The sequence below is a fragment of the Kogia breviceps genome, chromosome 17 (assembly GCF_026419965.1).
Source record: "Kogia breviceps isolate mKogBre1 chromosome 17, mKogBre1 haplotype 1, whole genome shotgun sequence".
NCBI classification, from domain to species: Eukaryota; Metazoa; Chordata; class Mammalia; order Artiodactyla; family Physeteridae; genus Kogia; species Kogia breviceps.
In genome coordinates, this window is record NC_081326.1 from 22,480,739 (window position 1) to 22,497,115 (window position 16,377).

Here is a 16,377-nt window from a genome sequence, read left to right on the forward strand (position 1 = left end):
CAGAGCCGGGAGAAAGAAGCCTTTCATTTCCCCTCCTCGCATCCGACGTACCTTGGCTGAAGGGCCTGTTAAGAGAGATGGGCGCTTCCTGAGGGAAGTCGCGCCCCCATCAGACAGCCTGGAGTTCCTCTCTCTGTCTTCAATTTCTTTGCGAATCCTTTGCACCACGCTCCCGCCCTGCCATGTAATGTGGGCTGTAGCTGGGTCTGTTTTCTTTCCATGTTGTTTTCTTCTGGGCGGCAGGGGGAAATGTGGATTCCTTCAATCAATTTGCCTCAAGAGTTTCATCTTTGCTCTTTCAGCGAAACTGATCTTATTTCTAACACATTATAAGCTACAGGATTTGGGGCAATTAACATAACCTCAGTGAGACTCTTTCTGCACAATAGGGATATGACTAGGCCAAGGATTTTTGCGATGATTAAATGACATGCTGCGTTTAAAAGCATTTTGTAAACTGTAACAAAATATGCAAATGTAGTTATTGTCAGCAATTGTTTCTTGCTTACTGAGAGTAGGCGATAACACCTTGTCTAGCAATGAATCTCTCTTCCTCTTTACACAAGTGGAACACGGATCACGTAAGAGGTGACAGTGAGGAAAAGCGATAAGGAGTTTCTATAATGAGGAGGAAGATCAGGGTCATTGCTTCATAATCAATATAGGGCATGTCTCCTCCCCCTTTGTTTTGGGGTCCTAAAATGTCCATTACAAAGTTGCTACATTCCAGTACATGGGGTTTTAGCGCTTGTAAGCCCCTTCTACTTATGGTTGGTCACACTTAATCTTCATGATTGCCTCGAGAGAGGTTTGATAATGCCTGTTTGACAGATTAAGAAGCTGATGATCAGGGGCTTCCCTGGTGGCGCAGTGGTTGAGAGTCCGCCTGCCGATGCAGGGGACGCGGGTTCGTGCCCCGGTCCGGGAGGATCCCACGTGCCGCGGAGCGGCTGGGCCCGTGAGCCATGGCCGCTGAGCCTGCGCTCCGCAGCGGGAGAGGCCACAGCAGTGAGAGGCCCGCGTACCGCAAAAAAAAAAAAAAAAAAAAGAAGCCTGAAGTGTTTTCCTTAAGTTCTCAGGGTAGCAAAGTGGAGTTGAGAATGTGGATCTTTTTTTTTTTTTTTTTTTTTTTTTCCGGTATGCGGGCCTCTCACTGTTGTGGCCTCTCCCGTTGTGGAGCACAGGCTCCGACGCACAGGCCTAGCGGCCATGGCTCACGGGCTTAGTTGCTCCGCGGCATGTGGGATCTTCCCGGACCAGGGCACGAACCCGTGTCTCCTGCATCGACAGGCGGATTCTCAACCACTGCGCCACCAGGGAAGCCCAATGTGGATCTTTTTGATTTCTGATCAGGGCTCCTTCACTTACCACTTATCATGATCCCTCTTTATAATAAGGAACAGGGGCTTCCAAACTTCTCTGACCAGGAGCCACAGTAAGAGATACATTTTGTACAGTAGACATGTAAGTGTACAACTGAACCAAAGCATCAAGAGACAGTACTTATCCTGATTATGTACAATGCACCCTATTCTGTCCTATTCATTAAAGATGTGCTGTTCAGGGCTCATTAAACCGATTCACCACCCACTAGTGGATTGAGACCTGCAGTTTGGAAAATACTGATCTAGAAGGTTCTCAAACAATCCCCACAGGATACGGGACCAGCACAACTGCCCCTGGTCTCAAATGGATATTATGAATCTGAGAGAATGAAGAGGAAAATAAAATGAATTCAGAAAGTTTCACCAACTAGAACACATTGCCTAATGGATTAGACAATTAACTCTCAGAAATCTTTTGAAATATGATTTTTAAAACTCTAAAATAGCTGCATGACAGTTACTGTGTTTCTACCACATCGTGAGCACAGCATTTATCACTCATAATTATTATTGCCTCTTTACACATCAGTGTCCACCCACCCAACTTGCAACCTTGAAGGAAGGGGCTATGCCTTAATCTCGGGGCATTGAGCACTGTGCTTGCTGGGTACTCAATAAATATTGGTTCACTTAATACATTAAAAAAATGAATTGCAATCATCCTATACTTTCCTGTTACTCTCACTATTCAAAGTACCATTAAGTTCAAAAGGCAACGACTAAAGCAGCAGGGGGGCAGGTGTGATGAATTGGACAATTGGGATTGACATGTACACACTGCTGTGTATAAAACTGATGACTAATAAGAACCTGCTGTATATATATAAAGACAATGACTTGGTCTATGTAAAATCCTCTCGTTAAAAATTAGGGACGGGCTTCCCTGGTGGCGCAGTGGTTGAGAATCCGCCTGCCGATGCAGGGGACACGGGTTCGTGCCCCGGTCCGGGAGGATCCCACATGCCGCGGAGCGGCTGGGCCTGTGAGCCATGGCCGCCGCTAGGCCTGCGCGTCCGGAGCCTGTGCTCCGCAACGGGAGAGGCCACAACAGTGAGAGGCCCGCGTACCGCAAAAAAAATAAAAAATAAAAAAATAAAAAAAAATTCGAGACTACAAGCTTCATCCTGTTGGTATCACCTGGGGGGAAATCCAGAGGGAGAAGTCATAAAGAAAGAAGGAGGAACTTGGTTTTCACTCGTTCATGCATATCCTTACTATCCTGAGTCCTGCAGAGTGGGTCTGTGCCCTTCAAATAAATGCCACTAGGTAATGAATTTTTTTTTTTTTTTTTTTTTTCCCTTGGTGACTTGACTATCCCCTAACTGAGTTGAAGCCTATAGACCTTAAATACGAGTCTGACTAATGCAACCTAATTGCGATGCAAGAGCATGAATTTTGGCTCGTGGCTAGAGTAGAAAGGAAAGGCTGTGATGGGCCTTCAGCAGTGCACCTTACAAGCATCGGGGGTTCCCTGTGCTGTGAGTCCTTGCCACAAGGCTGGGCCACGCTTGATGAGAGCCAAGGCCACACGCTCTGAAGGCCCCAGAGAGAAAGTCTGTGCAGCCTGAAGCAACAGAACAAGACTCCAGGTCCACGCAGCCGTCTTGCCTATGGGTTCCCACTGATAAGAGTGCCAGCCTCTCTCCTCGGCTAGTCAAGCGAGGACGCAGTGTCTCGGGGGACCCACGGGATGCGGGAACAACTGCAGGCCCCCTGCCCAATGGACTGGAGTGTGAAACAGCAACTCTTTTTTTTTTTTTTTTTTTTTTTTTGTGGTATGCGGGCCTCTCACTGCTGTGGCCTCTCCCGTTGCGGAGCACAGGCTCCGGACGCGCAGGCCTAGCGGCCATGGCTCACGGGCTTAGTTGCTCCGCGGCACGTGGGATCTTCCCGGACCAGGGCACGAACCCGTGACCCCTGCATAGGCAGGCGGATTCTCAACCACTGCGCCACCAGGGAAGCCCAACAGCAACTCTTCATGCCACTGCCTCCGGGAAGGATAGCAGACCACGTTAATGTCCTGTTCTCTGCGCAGAGAGAGTGCGCATACCACCGCCCCCGCTACACATGCTGCGCGATGCTAAGAGAGACGCAGGGAGGGACGTTGTTGGATCAGTGCCATCTCTTTGTTTTTCTCTTCGAAATGAACTGGGGGAAAAAAAAAGGTTGCACTGCAGTCCTCAGGGTTTTCTTTGGATTTTTGTTTGTGAATAGTCGTTACTAATGAAGCTGCCAATTGCAAATTAAAAGGCTAATATGTAATAACCGTTTCATATTTACACGGAGATTTAAAAACTAATGTTAAAATGTTTTCTAGATAGAGCAGTAGAATTTCTTTACTCAATGAAAACAGAAATGCTTTTTAAAATCGTGAGTGAACACAGTGATTTAAACGTATGTGAAGAGAATGAAAAGAATATGAGTTTTCGCTTCAGGCAGACCTGGTTTGAATGGCGGCTCTGGCCCTTCCTAACCCGCAGGACAGGAGAGAGTTAAATGTATTCTCTCCCTGGTCCTCAGTCTCCTCCTATCAAGATAGGAAAATAATACTTACCGTACAGCACTGCTGCGAGGATTAAATAAAAGTGTAATCAACTAATTTATTAAATCAATTAATTAGACCTCCCTTTTCACTTCTAATTTAATAAATGTGTATTCGCGGGTATATTACTTATATACTACATACGTTTATATGTTAGCCTTCATGTATATTCCACACCTGGTTTTATAAAAATAAGATGCAAAATACTCTTTCCAACAACGCTTCAGGGCTCAGTGAAGCAGAAAAGAGAAAAACATATTAATTTTATTTTACAGATGAAGAAGTTAAGTACCAGGAAGAGAGTGAGTTAATTACCAAACCAAGCCTGAAGTCCAATTTTCTGACTTCCAAATACTGTTAAGTCCCAGGTTATCTGATGTTCACTCTTAACCGGTGCAGCAACTTACAACCAGGGGAGAGGATGGGGATGGGATGCGGGGAATGCGTCCTTGGAAGAAACATATTAATATTTTAGCCGTTTCTATTTGTCTTTAGCCGCGACCCTTAATTAACTTTGAAACTTCAAAGAACATTAGAGGGGAACAGAGGCTGTTCCTGTTGATCAAAAGGGGCGTGGGTTGTAGACGTACCCAAATCACCACCCCAGGATCAAACCCGCCCTTAGAAGGCGGAGGGAAAGCACCGTCCCGCAACTGAAACCCGAAACCAACCTTTCGTTTCCTGGGAATGGGCTCGTCAAAGAGAAGGTTGCTGGCCTCCGCCTCGTCGATGCCATCGTCCGGGGGCGCGGGGCTGCGGAAGGGCTTGAAGCTGTCGGCGGACAGCGGCGGCGACGGCGTGGACGGGTTGGACTGGTCGCTGGGGGCGCTCCAGCTCCAGTAGCCGCTGCTGCTCGTGCTGGAAGGCACGCCGCCTCCCTCCTTCCACGATCCGCTCAGGCCCTCTGTCCGTTCACACAAGCACAGCGTCAGTACCCAGTCCCGGACCCCGGGGAGCCCAGGCATGGGTCAGAGGGGAAACGGGGGCCCGGATTCCATGCCGGTGAAGGCACCTGCGGCCCACTTGGCAATTTGCAACAGCTGCGCACGTACCTTTGACTCTATTTATACTTCAAAAAAAAAAAGCCGCATTATAGTTTATAAACATTTATTTTAGCCACACGATAACAGGTTTCTCTAAGAGTTTTCTGATGGGTGCTGCTTTGCGCAACACTAGTTCTTTCGGATGAGAGTGGAGATTACATAAAAACGAGGGGAAAAAAAAGGTGTTCTGGTTCCCTAAGTTTGGGAAGACTGGCGTCTATGGACTGTATCCCTAAGCGAGAAGTCATTTGCGGTATTTCCCCACACCCCACACCTCCGCATTTTAACACTTGAAAAGGAATTTCTTACAGGACTGTGATTCTTGAAATACATTTATAGAAAGAGTCTAAGATTTAAGAACCTAAGAGACAGAATTTCTGATTAGTTACCTAAAGCCATTTACCATCCTGCTTTTTATAAGAAATAATCGTGCCTTACATTTGGTGTGTGTTTTACATCTTACAATGCTTATTCACACAATCTCATGCATTCTCACAATATCTTTCAGCGTAAGGATTATCACGCCCCTTTTACAGACAAGGACCCCGAGTCACCAGGCATTGAAGTGATTTACCATTTCACCATGATTAGTACATAACTTGCACAGGCCAGGGCCCCAAACCGTGGTATACCAGTTGGCCTTCTTTCTCCTTCAGGGCATGCAGGCCCTGTGTTGTAAGCATCCTCCCTTCTCTCTGGCAAAGCTGAGATCATAAAAGAAGTTATCGGTAATAATCACTGATAAGATTGGGGCTGAATTTTACCTTTCCACTTGTGGGGGAAAACATGATGAAATGCTTGCTAATATAGAGGGATCTTTGCCCAGTTTGAATGTCTTCAGGGGGCTCTTTTCCTTTTTTTTTTTTTTTTTTTTGCGTTACTTGGGCCTCTCACTGTTGTGGCCTCTCCCGCTGCGGAGCACAGGCTCCGGACGCGCAGGCTCAGCGGCCATGGCTCACGGGCCCAGCCGCTCCGCGGCATGTGGGATCCTCCCGGACCGGGGCACGAACTCGCGTCCCCTGCATCGGCAGGCGATCTCTCAACCACTGCGCCACCAGGGAAGCCCAGGGGGCTCTTTTCATCACAGATGATTTGCTTTACTTTTCAAAATGCCCAATCTTAACTAGCATTTGTAAAAATTCGACTTTCTTTTTGGATAATTTCTTCTCCATATTAATGCACATTTTGAATATATTAAAATTACATTTTAACTCCAAGGAGGAAAAAAATCCCAAAATGACTCATTAAAAAAATGCTGTTAACATCTGTGTAATTAGTAATGAAGTGAAGACAAATAGCAGACTAGCATTCATGGAAAAATTTCTCAACCACCTTCGCCTAATTATAGGCTTCCAGAATATGCCACAACTTATGTCAAGCAAAAAGTTCAGTTAGATGAATGAAGTTTTAAGTTGAATAGCAGAAGTTGACCATCTCCTTAAAGCCAGGCTCTAACAGAATTACATGGTCATTTATGCAGGCTCACACCTTGACAGCAGCAACAAAACCAAGTCAGCATCTCAGTCCCTGTAGTCTACACAGAGACTGATATATTCCCTGGACCCGAGTTGCCTCTAATAAATAAGAAAGCTCCATTCAATACAACATGAATTCAAGAGGAGCCCAGTGTAAGGCCTTAGGTAAAACTACCTGGTGTGACAAACTCACCTGGCAGGAAGCCCATAAATATATCACAGCATGAACCTGTAAATAAAACAAGTTCATAGTGCAAAATCTGTAATCATGTTAAGCATGAGGAACTGAAGTTATTTTGAGAACCAACAATTGTTGCAGTATGGTTACACTACTTCACGCCAATGCCAAAAGGTAATTTGTTTGTTTAACTGTGAATGACATTTCCTTTAGAAGCACTATTTAGGGACCTCCCCGGTGGTCCAGTGTTTAAGAATCCGCCTTCCAATGCAAGGGACTCAGGTTCGATCCCTGGTTGGGGAACTAAGATCCCACATCCCGTGGGGCAACTAGCCCACGTGCCACAACTACTGCGCCCATGCGCTGCGCCGAAATATCCTGCGTGCCGAACTGAAGATCCCAAGTGCCACAACTAAGACCCGACGCAGCCAAATAAATATTTTAAAAACAAACACTATTTAATCAGAAGGACAATGGAATCTAGAAATATATTTTTCAGAAAAAAGTCAGAACCAATTCATAATGTTTTTTAGCGAGCAGTGTCTCCTTATCTTAAACATGTGTTTGCTAAAAATGCAGACAGGCATTTTGCTGAATCTCACCCTCTTTGCCGACCCACATCCTAACAAAATGATCCTTTTCCAGCACAGTAAAGGATCGCAACAGTTTCTCAAAATTCACTGGTATACAATCATTCTGGAGATAATTTTTATTTCTAAAAAAAAAGAAAGCCTTCATTATCAAAAATTGCTTTCCCTTTTTAAGAATTTCCTCCCCTTTGCAGAATAAATGAGAGATATCAGAAATTTGGGATTACTATTTGGATAGTTATTTTTTAAGTCATAATGAACACTTTCTTTATAACTATGCTAAGGAAAGTTTGTATTGAAGAAGCAAAAGGTTTATTTTGATTCTAACATTTCAATACAAAGGAATATTAAAAATGTTCTCAAATTAAAAATATTCAATGGTTAAAAAGAATGATTACATCAAAATGACTGTTTTCCCCTGAGGATTCTGTGAAATTCTGTAATTCCTTTTCCCTAGAATAGGTTTTGGGGATGACTTCAGTTTTGCTTTTCCTATCATCTTTCTTTAGCAGCTTTGCCAAGCTGAGAGGGACATCAGGAGAAATCATGCTCATCTCAAGAGCACGGTGTCTACTCTGTGTGAGGAGGTGACATCACCCCAGCTTGAGGTGAATCATGATGGTGGGCACCCCTGCTTTCTGGTATTGATCTGAATTCCCAGTATCTTGACCATTCTTCCCACTTACAAATGGATTGGAGTAAGTTTTGGTGAGGATTCAGTGGATATTCCACAGATTTATTTTAACACCTCCTGCTTACAACCAGATTATGGGTGAACCCTAGCTCTAGCTCATCATTGACTAGGCTGGCTTTTGAGAGAAGGTCTTCCCTGGCTGTTAAGTTCCATCTAGCGGTCTCAGGGCATTACATTGACCGAAGTACAATATGGCTTCTGCCATGGGCCATGCACTGTGAATGCTCTTGCCAAAGCCACCAAATTCTTCGTGAGGCAGAATTGAGTCCTTTTCATGCTTGACCTTCTGAAGCAACAGATGTCGCTCCCTGAAACAAGCTTTGTCCTTGACTTTCATGAAGTCACACTCTGCTAATCTCTGCTTCTCCAGCTACCCCTCCCTCCGCCTCTTCCTGGGTTCTTTTCCTTCCATGATGAGAAGGCCCAGCACTTTCCTTTGAGCCACCTTCTCTTCGGCCTCCACTCCTCTACGACTCTCTCAGGGTCATTTCATCTATGCTCATGGCTTCAACATGTTGCCTTCCAATTCCACATCCGCCCGGACCTCTCTCCCAGGCTGCACCCAGATCTCCATCAGATGCTGCCTCTCGGATGATCCTCAGGTACTCCCCACTAAACGTGTTTCAAGCTGGACCTATCATCTTCTTCAGCAACCCCACTTCTTGCTCCAAACATTCACTAATAGATGTCTTCCTCTGTCTTTGTTCCCCATCTCAGGGAATGGGCTTCCTTGCTGAAGCACAGCAACTTCACAGACGCCACTCTTATCACTCCCCCTCCTCCATCCTCTCTGTCCATCACCAACTCCTGTTGATTCTGCCTTTTTCACATTTCTCAGTTATGCCCTATATGCATCCACACTGTGACCACCAAGATTCAGGACACCCACATGTGTTTTTTTGGTTTATTTTTTGTTTGGGCCTGTAAATCCAATTATAACTTTCTAGTGCCTAAATCATTTAATAGCTCTCCTATAGCCTCAGATTAATGTCCAAACTCATAACCAGGCATACATGGCCCCCTGATTTCCTGCCAGGCTCTCCAACTTCATCTCCTACTGCCCTCCTGATTTATCATATTGAATTATGCAAGCCAATATTATATCATGACTCAGAAGATCTGGAATCAGGAAGATAGAATAGAATTTCAGCTCTGCTCTTTACAAGTTAATTAATCCCCAAGTGCTTCAGTTCACTCATCTGTAAAACAGTGATAACATCTCATAGAATTGTTGTGAGAATTACATGAGATAAAGCCAACTTAGCACTTGGCATATAGTAAGTGCTCAATAAATGCCAGCCATTAATACAGCTGTGATAGTCTTCCCCCCCCCCCCCCCGCCGCCCCTCAAAGAGACTGTACACTACCTGGGCGTATGGACACTGCTTCAGTGATATACTCAAACCATCTATTATGGTACCTAGTAAATATATACTGAATGAAAGAACAGATTAAGAAGCCTAGGATAATGCTTTTTCAAAACATTTAATCTTCAGAGCTCTTTGATCCAACTCCCTCTCCAAGCAAACAGAAAAAAAAAAAAAAAAAGCTGGGGAAGTAACTTCATTAGACCAATCTCCATTTACCTAGGGGAAAACGGAACACAAGTTCTCAAAGACGTGTTCTGGAAAGGTCATAGGGATCAATAAATGTGTAGTGAAAGGATGGATGTAGGAATGAGATGCGGTGGGGTCTCTGTGATGATGAGGAGGAGGCTGATAGCTCTGGGGTCCACGTCTTCCGCATTTCTCCTCACTTCCTGCTGATGGGTGAGCGTTAATTGTTCCCTGTGTGTGGCAGGAACGAGACCCCTCAAAGAGAAGCTCTGCTCTCGGTGTCCGAGGGTCCTCCCTGTGCCCCGTACCCCAGCCTCACCGTTCTGCCGTACAGGAGGGCTCCGAACCAAAGGGCTGGTGGACAAGCTGGTTAGTACCATCGCTGCTGTCACCTTGTCCATGTCCAGTTCCTCTGAAGATTTCCTGGAAAATAGGGAGGGGCGTTGTTAACCGGGCTTATCCTGCACCTACCATGCCAAGGACCACGTGCTACCATCCACGTTTACTCCTTTAGCTTGTCCCAGTGAAAACCCAGCGTTTTGTTAGTTTTATTGTACAGGTAAGAAAGCCAAAGTCCAGAAGTTAAGTGACTCAGTCAAAATCATATAGTATTAGGGGACCTCCGTGGCGGTCTCGCGGTTAAGACTCTGCGCTTCCACCGCAAGGGGCGCAGGTGCAATCGCTGGTCAGGGAACTGAGATCCCACATGCTGCGCGGCGTGGCCAAAAAAAATTAAATTAAATTTTAAAAAACCTGATTTATTAAAAAAATCCTACAGTATTAGGAAGTGATGGTTTCATTCACTGGTCATTCATCTAACAGGTGTTTACGGAGAGTACAGTACTGGGCTAGGCACTTCTAGGCATAGGTGATGCATGGTAAAGAACACACTAGGCTCGTGGGAAGAGACAGAATGATCAGTAAACAGCCAAAAAGGAACAGAATAATTTCTGATAGTGACAAGTGCTACGTAGGGCACAGACAGTTTGACATGACGATGGCTGTGGCAGCTGTACTTGTTGGGGTCAGGAAAGGTTCTCTGAGAAGGTGATGTGTGAGGTGAAGCGTGAAGGAGGAGGGGAAGGGGAAATGGACCCCAAGCGGCAGAGACAGCTGTGTGAAGGCGAGGCAGCAGCAACCAGCACCAGATATTTCAAGAGAGACCCACTGATGTGAGAAGGAGAGAGTGGTGCCAAGCTGGTCTTGTGGGGTCGTGTGGCCATGGAAGGTGTTTCGATTTTATTCCAGGTGCAACAGGAAGTCCCTAGAAGGCTTGAAGCAGGTCTAGTGACATAAAATGATTAATATTTTTAAGTTCATGACCCGAGCTGCTATATGGAGAGTGGATTTTAGGGAAGGCAAAATAGAAGCAGGGAGGCCAGTTAGGACATAATGGCTAGGAGTCCAGACAAGAGGAAACAGCGGCATGGACTAGGGTTGGGGGCAGTAGCAGGTGGTCTGGCAGGACTGGCTGCTGTACTTGGTGTGCGGGCTGAGAGGAAGGGCAGGTGCCCGGGTCTTTGGCTTGAGCATGAACTAGAGCCATTTACCGAGATGGAGAGAGTGGAGGAAAACGCAGTTAGGGGTGTATAAACTCCAGTGCTCTGCTTTACAACACTCTACTAAAGGAAGGCTAGGGCAGGGGGCAGTTACCATGAGGTTAAAGTGAAGAGCCACTGAGATGAAGAGGTTACTATGGATCATTAATCTTGGCCAGTTAACCCCGAATAAAGGTTCATCAGGTAATGATCACTGTGAACTGGAGCCAGCTTAAGTTGATTTCAATAAAGAAGTTAATATCGAGAGGCAAAAATGTATGCTGTACCTTGACATCAGATACACTGTACCATCTCCTGAGAGATGAACATTTCGAATAAGGGAACAGCTGAAGAAGCACCAGAGGATTAATGAGGCGTATCGACAAAGGAATGGACACGTTGACAAATGTGGCTTTCATTCACAGGTGTGCTGTACAATTTGTAAAAGCAATGAACCCTTAGACAAACTTTATGGCCTTGCTTCACAACAACAATGAGAAAAGAGATTCCTGAATTGGAGAAAAATCAAGCGGTTCCCAGTTTAGGTGGGTTGGATTAATTTCAACATGAAGTTACAAAAATTATTACAATTTGGCTCTCTGACGTTCACCAGGGTGCTGAATTACTAAGCAAAGCATACTCTTTCAATCTAAGGTACCAAAGATGGGAATCTTTGACATTTTCTTCTATAGTTCTTCTCAAAGTACCTTTATGCTCTCTCTTGGCCAACTGATCCATCAAAAGACAAATGGGGCTTCCCTGGTGGCGCAGTGGTTGAGAATTCCGCCTGCTGATGCAGGGGACGCGGGTTCGTGCCCCGGTCCGGGAGGATCCCACATGCCGCAGAGCGGCTGGGCCCGTGAGCCATGGCCGCTGGGCCTGCGCATCCGGAGCCTGTGCTCCGCAACGGGAGAGGCCACAACAGTGAGAGGCCCACGTACCACAAAAAAAAAAAAAAAAAAAAAAAAGACAAATGACTTGTTTCAGAGAAAAATACTTCTAGAAAACGAGCTTGAGAGCACACAATGAAATTTATTGCACAGAAGTTTTCAAGACAGTTGCATACACTTAGGGAAGAAACTACTCACTCATTTGGCATACCATTAAAAGATTTTACAGTATCCACAATTTATAAGATCCTTGTACTTGGGAGTAAAAGTGATGCCATTTACCCCCCGCCCCCAGAAATGAGGGATCCTGAAACAGCACCAGGGAAAGAACATAAAGCACCTTAAGGTAACTTGGAGCGCTTTATGGCTCAACCTTCCCATGTAGTCCTGGTCACAGGGGGACTGAGTTACTTGGGGGCCTCGAAGGAGAAAGGCTTGCGACAGAGACTGTTCTGTAGATGGTGGGGCTCCTCTGACTGGCCGCCGGCCCAGAGCCCAGCTGTCAGGATCACTCCAGGGGGCGCACCTGAACAGGCTGCACTGCCACCTCTTCAAAGACTGAATTAGAGGAGCTGCTTGCTGACTTCTCTTTCCCACTGTCAGTCTTCTCCTTCTCTTTTGTTAACAAAAGGTGTAAGAACCTGGAAAAGAGGCCCATGAGCCTCTTTGATTGGTGATCAATCTGTATTTTGGAAAAGGGGGTCAAAATGGAAAATGTAATGGAAAGGGAAGAAGCTAAAGGTAGGCACAGGGAAATGGCATGACTTTGTAGGGAGAAGGTCCCCTTGCCACCTGCCCCGATCCCTAATGGGACCAGCAGGTATAGCTGGTCCCATTAGGGTATAGCAATACAGTCATGGTTTTCCTCTCTTGGTTTCAGGGACCTTCATTTTTCCTTCCTCAATCTGCTCTGTAGCTTTCTGGATTTTTCCCATCTAACATGCACATTTCCTTTTAGACTCACTGATAATTAACCCCAAAGCTGATCTGTGTGTTCTTTAAATATGCAGATCAATAGAGTACGTGTCATTACAAAATATGCATTGTTATTTCACATTTCCAAAAGCTGACGTTTCAAAATAATAATTGCCTGTCATAGAGCAGATTTCTGATGAAGAGTAGAAAGGCGAATCAACATGAGTATAATCAGAGTGTTTGTGAATTTGGATCACCTTTAAGTTTCCCATTGGCCCTGGAGTTTACTAACGACGACAAACCAAAGGAATACATTGCTAATGATTCAATTAACTTGTATTTCTCAGGATGTATTTTTATCATGCTACACGTACCGGATGATACGGCCTTCTGCTGAGTTGTGTTTTTGTTTTTATCTTTAATTTCTTTTGGTACAGTACTATGTAATTACTGATTCATTGGTGCTGTAAATTCAAATCCTTATAATTAAACACAAATAGATGATATACAAAGTAGAATTTGTTACACTTTGAGAGAATCACTACAAAGGCCTTCTGGTAGATTTAGAGTTGTTGAGGCTGGAAAACAAAACCACTGGAGGTGATACTACATATTCTCTCCTAATTTGAAATTGAATCTACTGTTGAAAACCTTACTAATCACATGTTTACAAAAGGTTGAGACCTTTTTCAATTAATCTTTTCTCTCAGACTTAGTTGAGTATTATGGGACTTAATAACATTTAGAATTATTTTTTAAAAATAGTAATATTCATTGTTATTCTATATGTGATTTGCCCCTCAGGTTGACCTGGCTTCGATGGATGAATAGGATTTCAAGAAGGGAGAATCACATTTCAGGCAAGGAATGAGGCAAGTCCTTGTCTTCTAATCCACTTAGGAGTCCTATTTGAAGGATGGGAGATGAGAACACAGAGCCTGGGCCAGTTCATGGGGCCTCATGTGCCAGGTTAAGTGGTTTGTCGTATTCTTGTAAGCAGAGGGAAGCCATTGAACCTTCATGAACCTGGGGGAGAGATAGATGATCAATCTGTATTTTAGAAAAGGGTCAAAATGGAAAATGTAATGGAAAGGGAAGAAGCTAAAGGTAGGCCGTTTAGCTATTTTTAGTTAAACCATAATTCAAACCCAAAGTAATAGACTAAGAGACATCTGTTGCTCGATGAACAGATAGCATTTAGTCTTTGAGGACAGACTCCCTTACATATCTGCCAAGGAGGTGTCCTGGGCCTCTCTGAGAGAGGCGGTAAAGGTAATGGTGAAGAGCACAGACTTTGGAATGAGTTAGATCATGTGGCTTCAAATCCACTCTGCCATTACTAGCTGTGTGACCTTGGGTAAATGACTTAACATCTCAGAGTCTCTGTTTCTTTATTGGAAAGAGGAAGATAAAAATAGATCTGTTGAGGTTAAATGAGAAAACGTATGCAAGCCCAAGCACACAGCTTCACTACAGTAAGGGTTCCGTGGATGTTAGCTATTATGAACCTTCAAGTTCATGAACACGCCCACAGCACAGAACGCCGCAGAAAAGAGGAAAGCGCTCGGTTACTTCACTTGCTCTTCTCATTCAGCACCAGCACTAGCTGTTGTTACTTTTCTTTTTTTGCGGGGGTAGGGTAGGGTGGCTTGCGGTGGTGGTGTTATTTTGCATAAAGACACAAACTTCACAAGAGTAAGAGGTGGCGCCTGGCACGGGGAGGGGCAGCTGCTGGGTCCCTCGCTAGAGCTTCACGTTGATGCCTTGGCAAGGATACAGCTCATGACATCATGGCTCTTGAGGACGGCCCACAAGTTGCCAAAGCCTTGAGTGACCATTTGGAGTTAATTTTGAAAAAACTTTCTGCTTTCAACCCTCACTCCTGCAGTAAGTAGTAGCTGTGTGCTCAGAGCTCCTTTAGTTCCTGGAAATACAGTCTCAAGAAAATTCAGCAGAGTCTCTGCCCTCCGGAGCTCTAGTCTGTTGGAGAACCAGACTTTCATCGGATACACACAAATAAACGTAAACTTACAGACGTGACAAATGCCAGGAAGGAGTGGATGGATTTGGTGCTCCTGGCTAAGGGGAGAACTCCCGGCTCAGGGGGACTCGAAGGGGACCTGGTGTTGCCTCACTGAGGCCGTGGACGAGCCACCCCAGGCTGGCCAGTGTGAGGGTGCAAGCCACGCTGCCGTCAAAGGCATGACAAGTGTGCCTGCACAGGTAGGGCCTGAGAAGTTCTGTAAGGCCCTTATCTTAAAGGCCCTGGGAAGCACTGAATTGTTTCAAGTGGGGTGGGGTTGGGAGAGGTCAGGTCAGCTTGGGGTGATGCTATCAGATTTGCTTTTCAAAAAGCTCACTCTGGCTGCCATGGGGAAAATGAGTTTCTGGGGTTTGACAACCGATCTTTTATCAGAAGAATTGATTGCCTGGTGACTGTGGCAGCAGGTTGCAGAATGACATCACCTGTGACATAAAGAGGCAGCTGGGGGTGGGGGGTGGGTTGTGCAGCATCAGGCGACACGGCCCCGGGCCCGGGGTCTCCCGCATGCGTGGGCGCTGCCGGTCTGGCCCCGAGCGCTCGGCCGTGGCCCGCGCTGAGAAGCCCGGCTATTGTTCACGCCACAAGAAGCATTTTTCTTCTTTTGATAACACTTCATGCCTGAATGCCATCTGCTTGCAGGGTGCATACAAACACGGTCTCCCCTGGCTAACCCACCAGCTACGAGAGAAGTGTTTTACACCCGAGAGAGCCATAAAAGCCATTTATCTGCAATTAAAGCGTGGTAGTAGTAAACGGAAATGAAAATGACGAATACGTTTCTTAGATTAGCACCGATCCAGTTCCTTAGCAACTACCAAAATCTGCTGTCTAGACCGAGTTCAGTTACTTTAAAAACTTGTGGTAATCTTCGAACAAGGGAAGAAAGTCTGAAAATAAAGTCTCTTTCCCTAGAAAGGCCACAGGGACATCCCCAATCTTGGAATTCTGGGAAAGCTTTTCCTGAGGGTTTGAAAAACTGGATTCAGTAACTGTTAAACATGATTAAGCACAAAAACTCCATTTTCTTTCTAAAGGGATCTCGTAGCAAAAGTGGTCAGTGTTAACTCCTCCAATTTCATTTCGGCTGTTGTTTCCTTTAAGACTATAGGGAAGATTAGAGAAGCTGCCTCCAGTGCATTCAAGTGTCCAGTGGCCTGGATTAAACAAGACGGAAAAATTAGAGCAAACACATCATAATAGGTAAGGCAACATAGGCCAGTACTTCTGAAACGACCTGTGGGGAAGGATTATTTTTAAGAAATTTCTAATCTGTCATAGATCAATACTTTTGTAAAATACAAGGGAAAAAAAATGGGCTGTGGGGGGCTTCCCTGGTGGCGCAGTGATTGAGAATCCGCCTGCCGATGCAGGGGACACGGGTTCGTGCCCCGGTCCGGGAAGATCCCACATGCCGCGGAGCGGCTGGGCCCGTGAGCCATGGCCGCTGAGCCTGCGCGTCCGGAGCCTGTGCTCCGCAACGGGAGAGGCCACAACAGTGAGAGGCCCGCGTACCGGAAAAAAAAAAAA

General features: G+C 45.5%; 1 protein-coding gene across 1 annotated transcript in view; it reads right to left on the reverse strand.

Moving 5' to 3' along the window:
• The window catches only part of ZNF704 (zinc finger protein 704), a 229,308-nt gene that overhangs the window by 42,623 nt on the left and 170,308 nt on the right, over positions 1-16,377 (reverse strand). Inside the window, exons 3-4 of the mRNA XM_059042559.2 lie at positions 9,783-9,886; positions 4,599-4,831 (exon numbers count right to left, since the gene is read on the reverse strand). Coding sequence (XP_058898542.1) covers positions 4,599-4,831; positions 9,783-9,886 — 337 coding nt within the window. The remainder of the gene's footprint in view (positions 1-4,598; positions 4,832-9,782; positions 9,887-16,377) is intronic.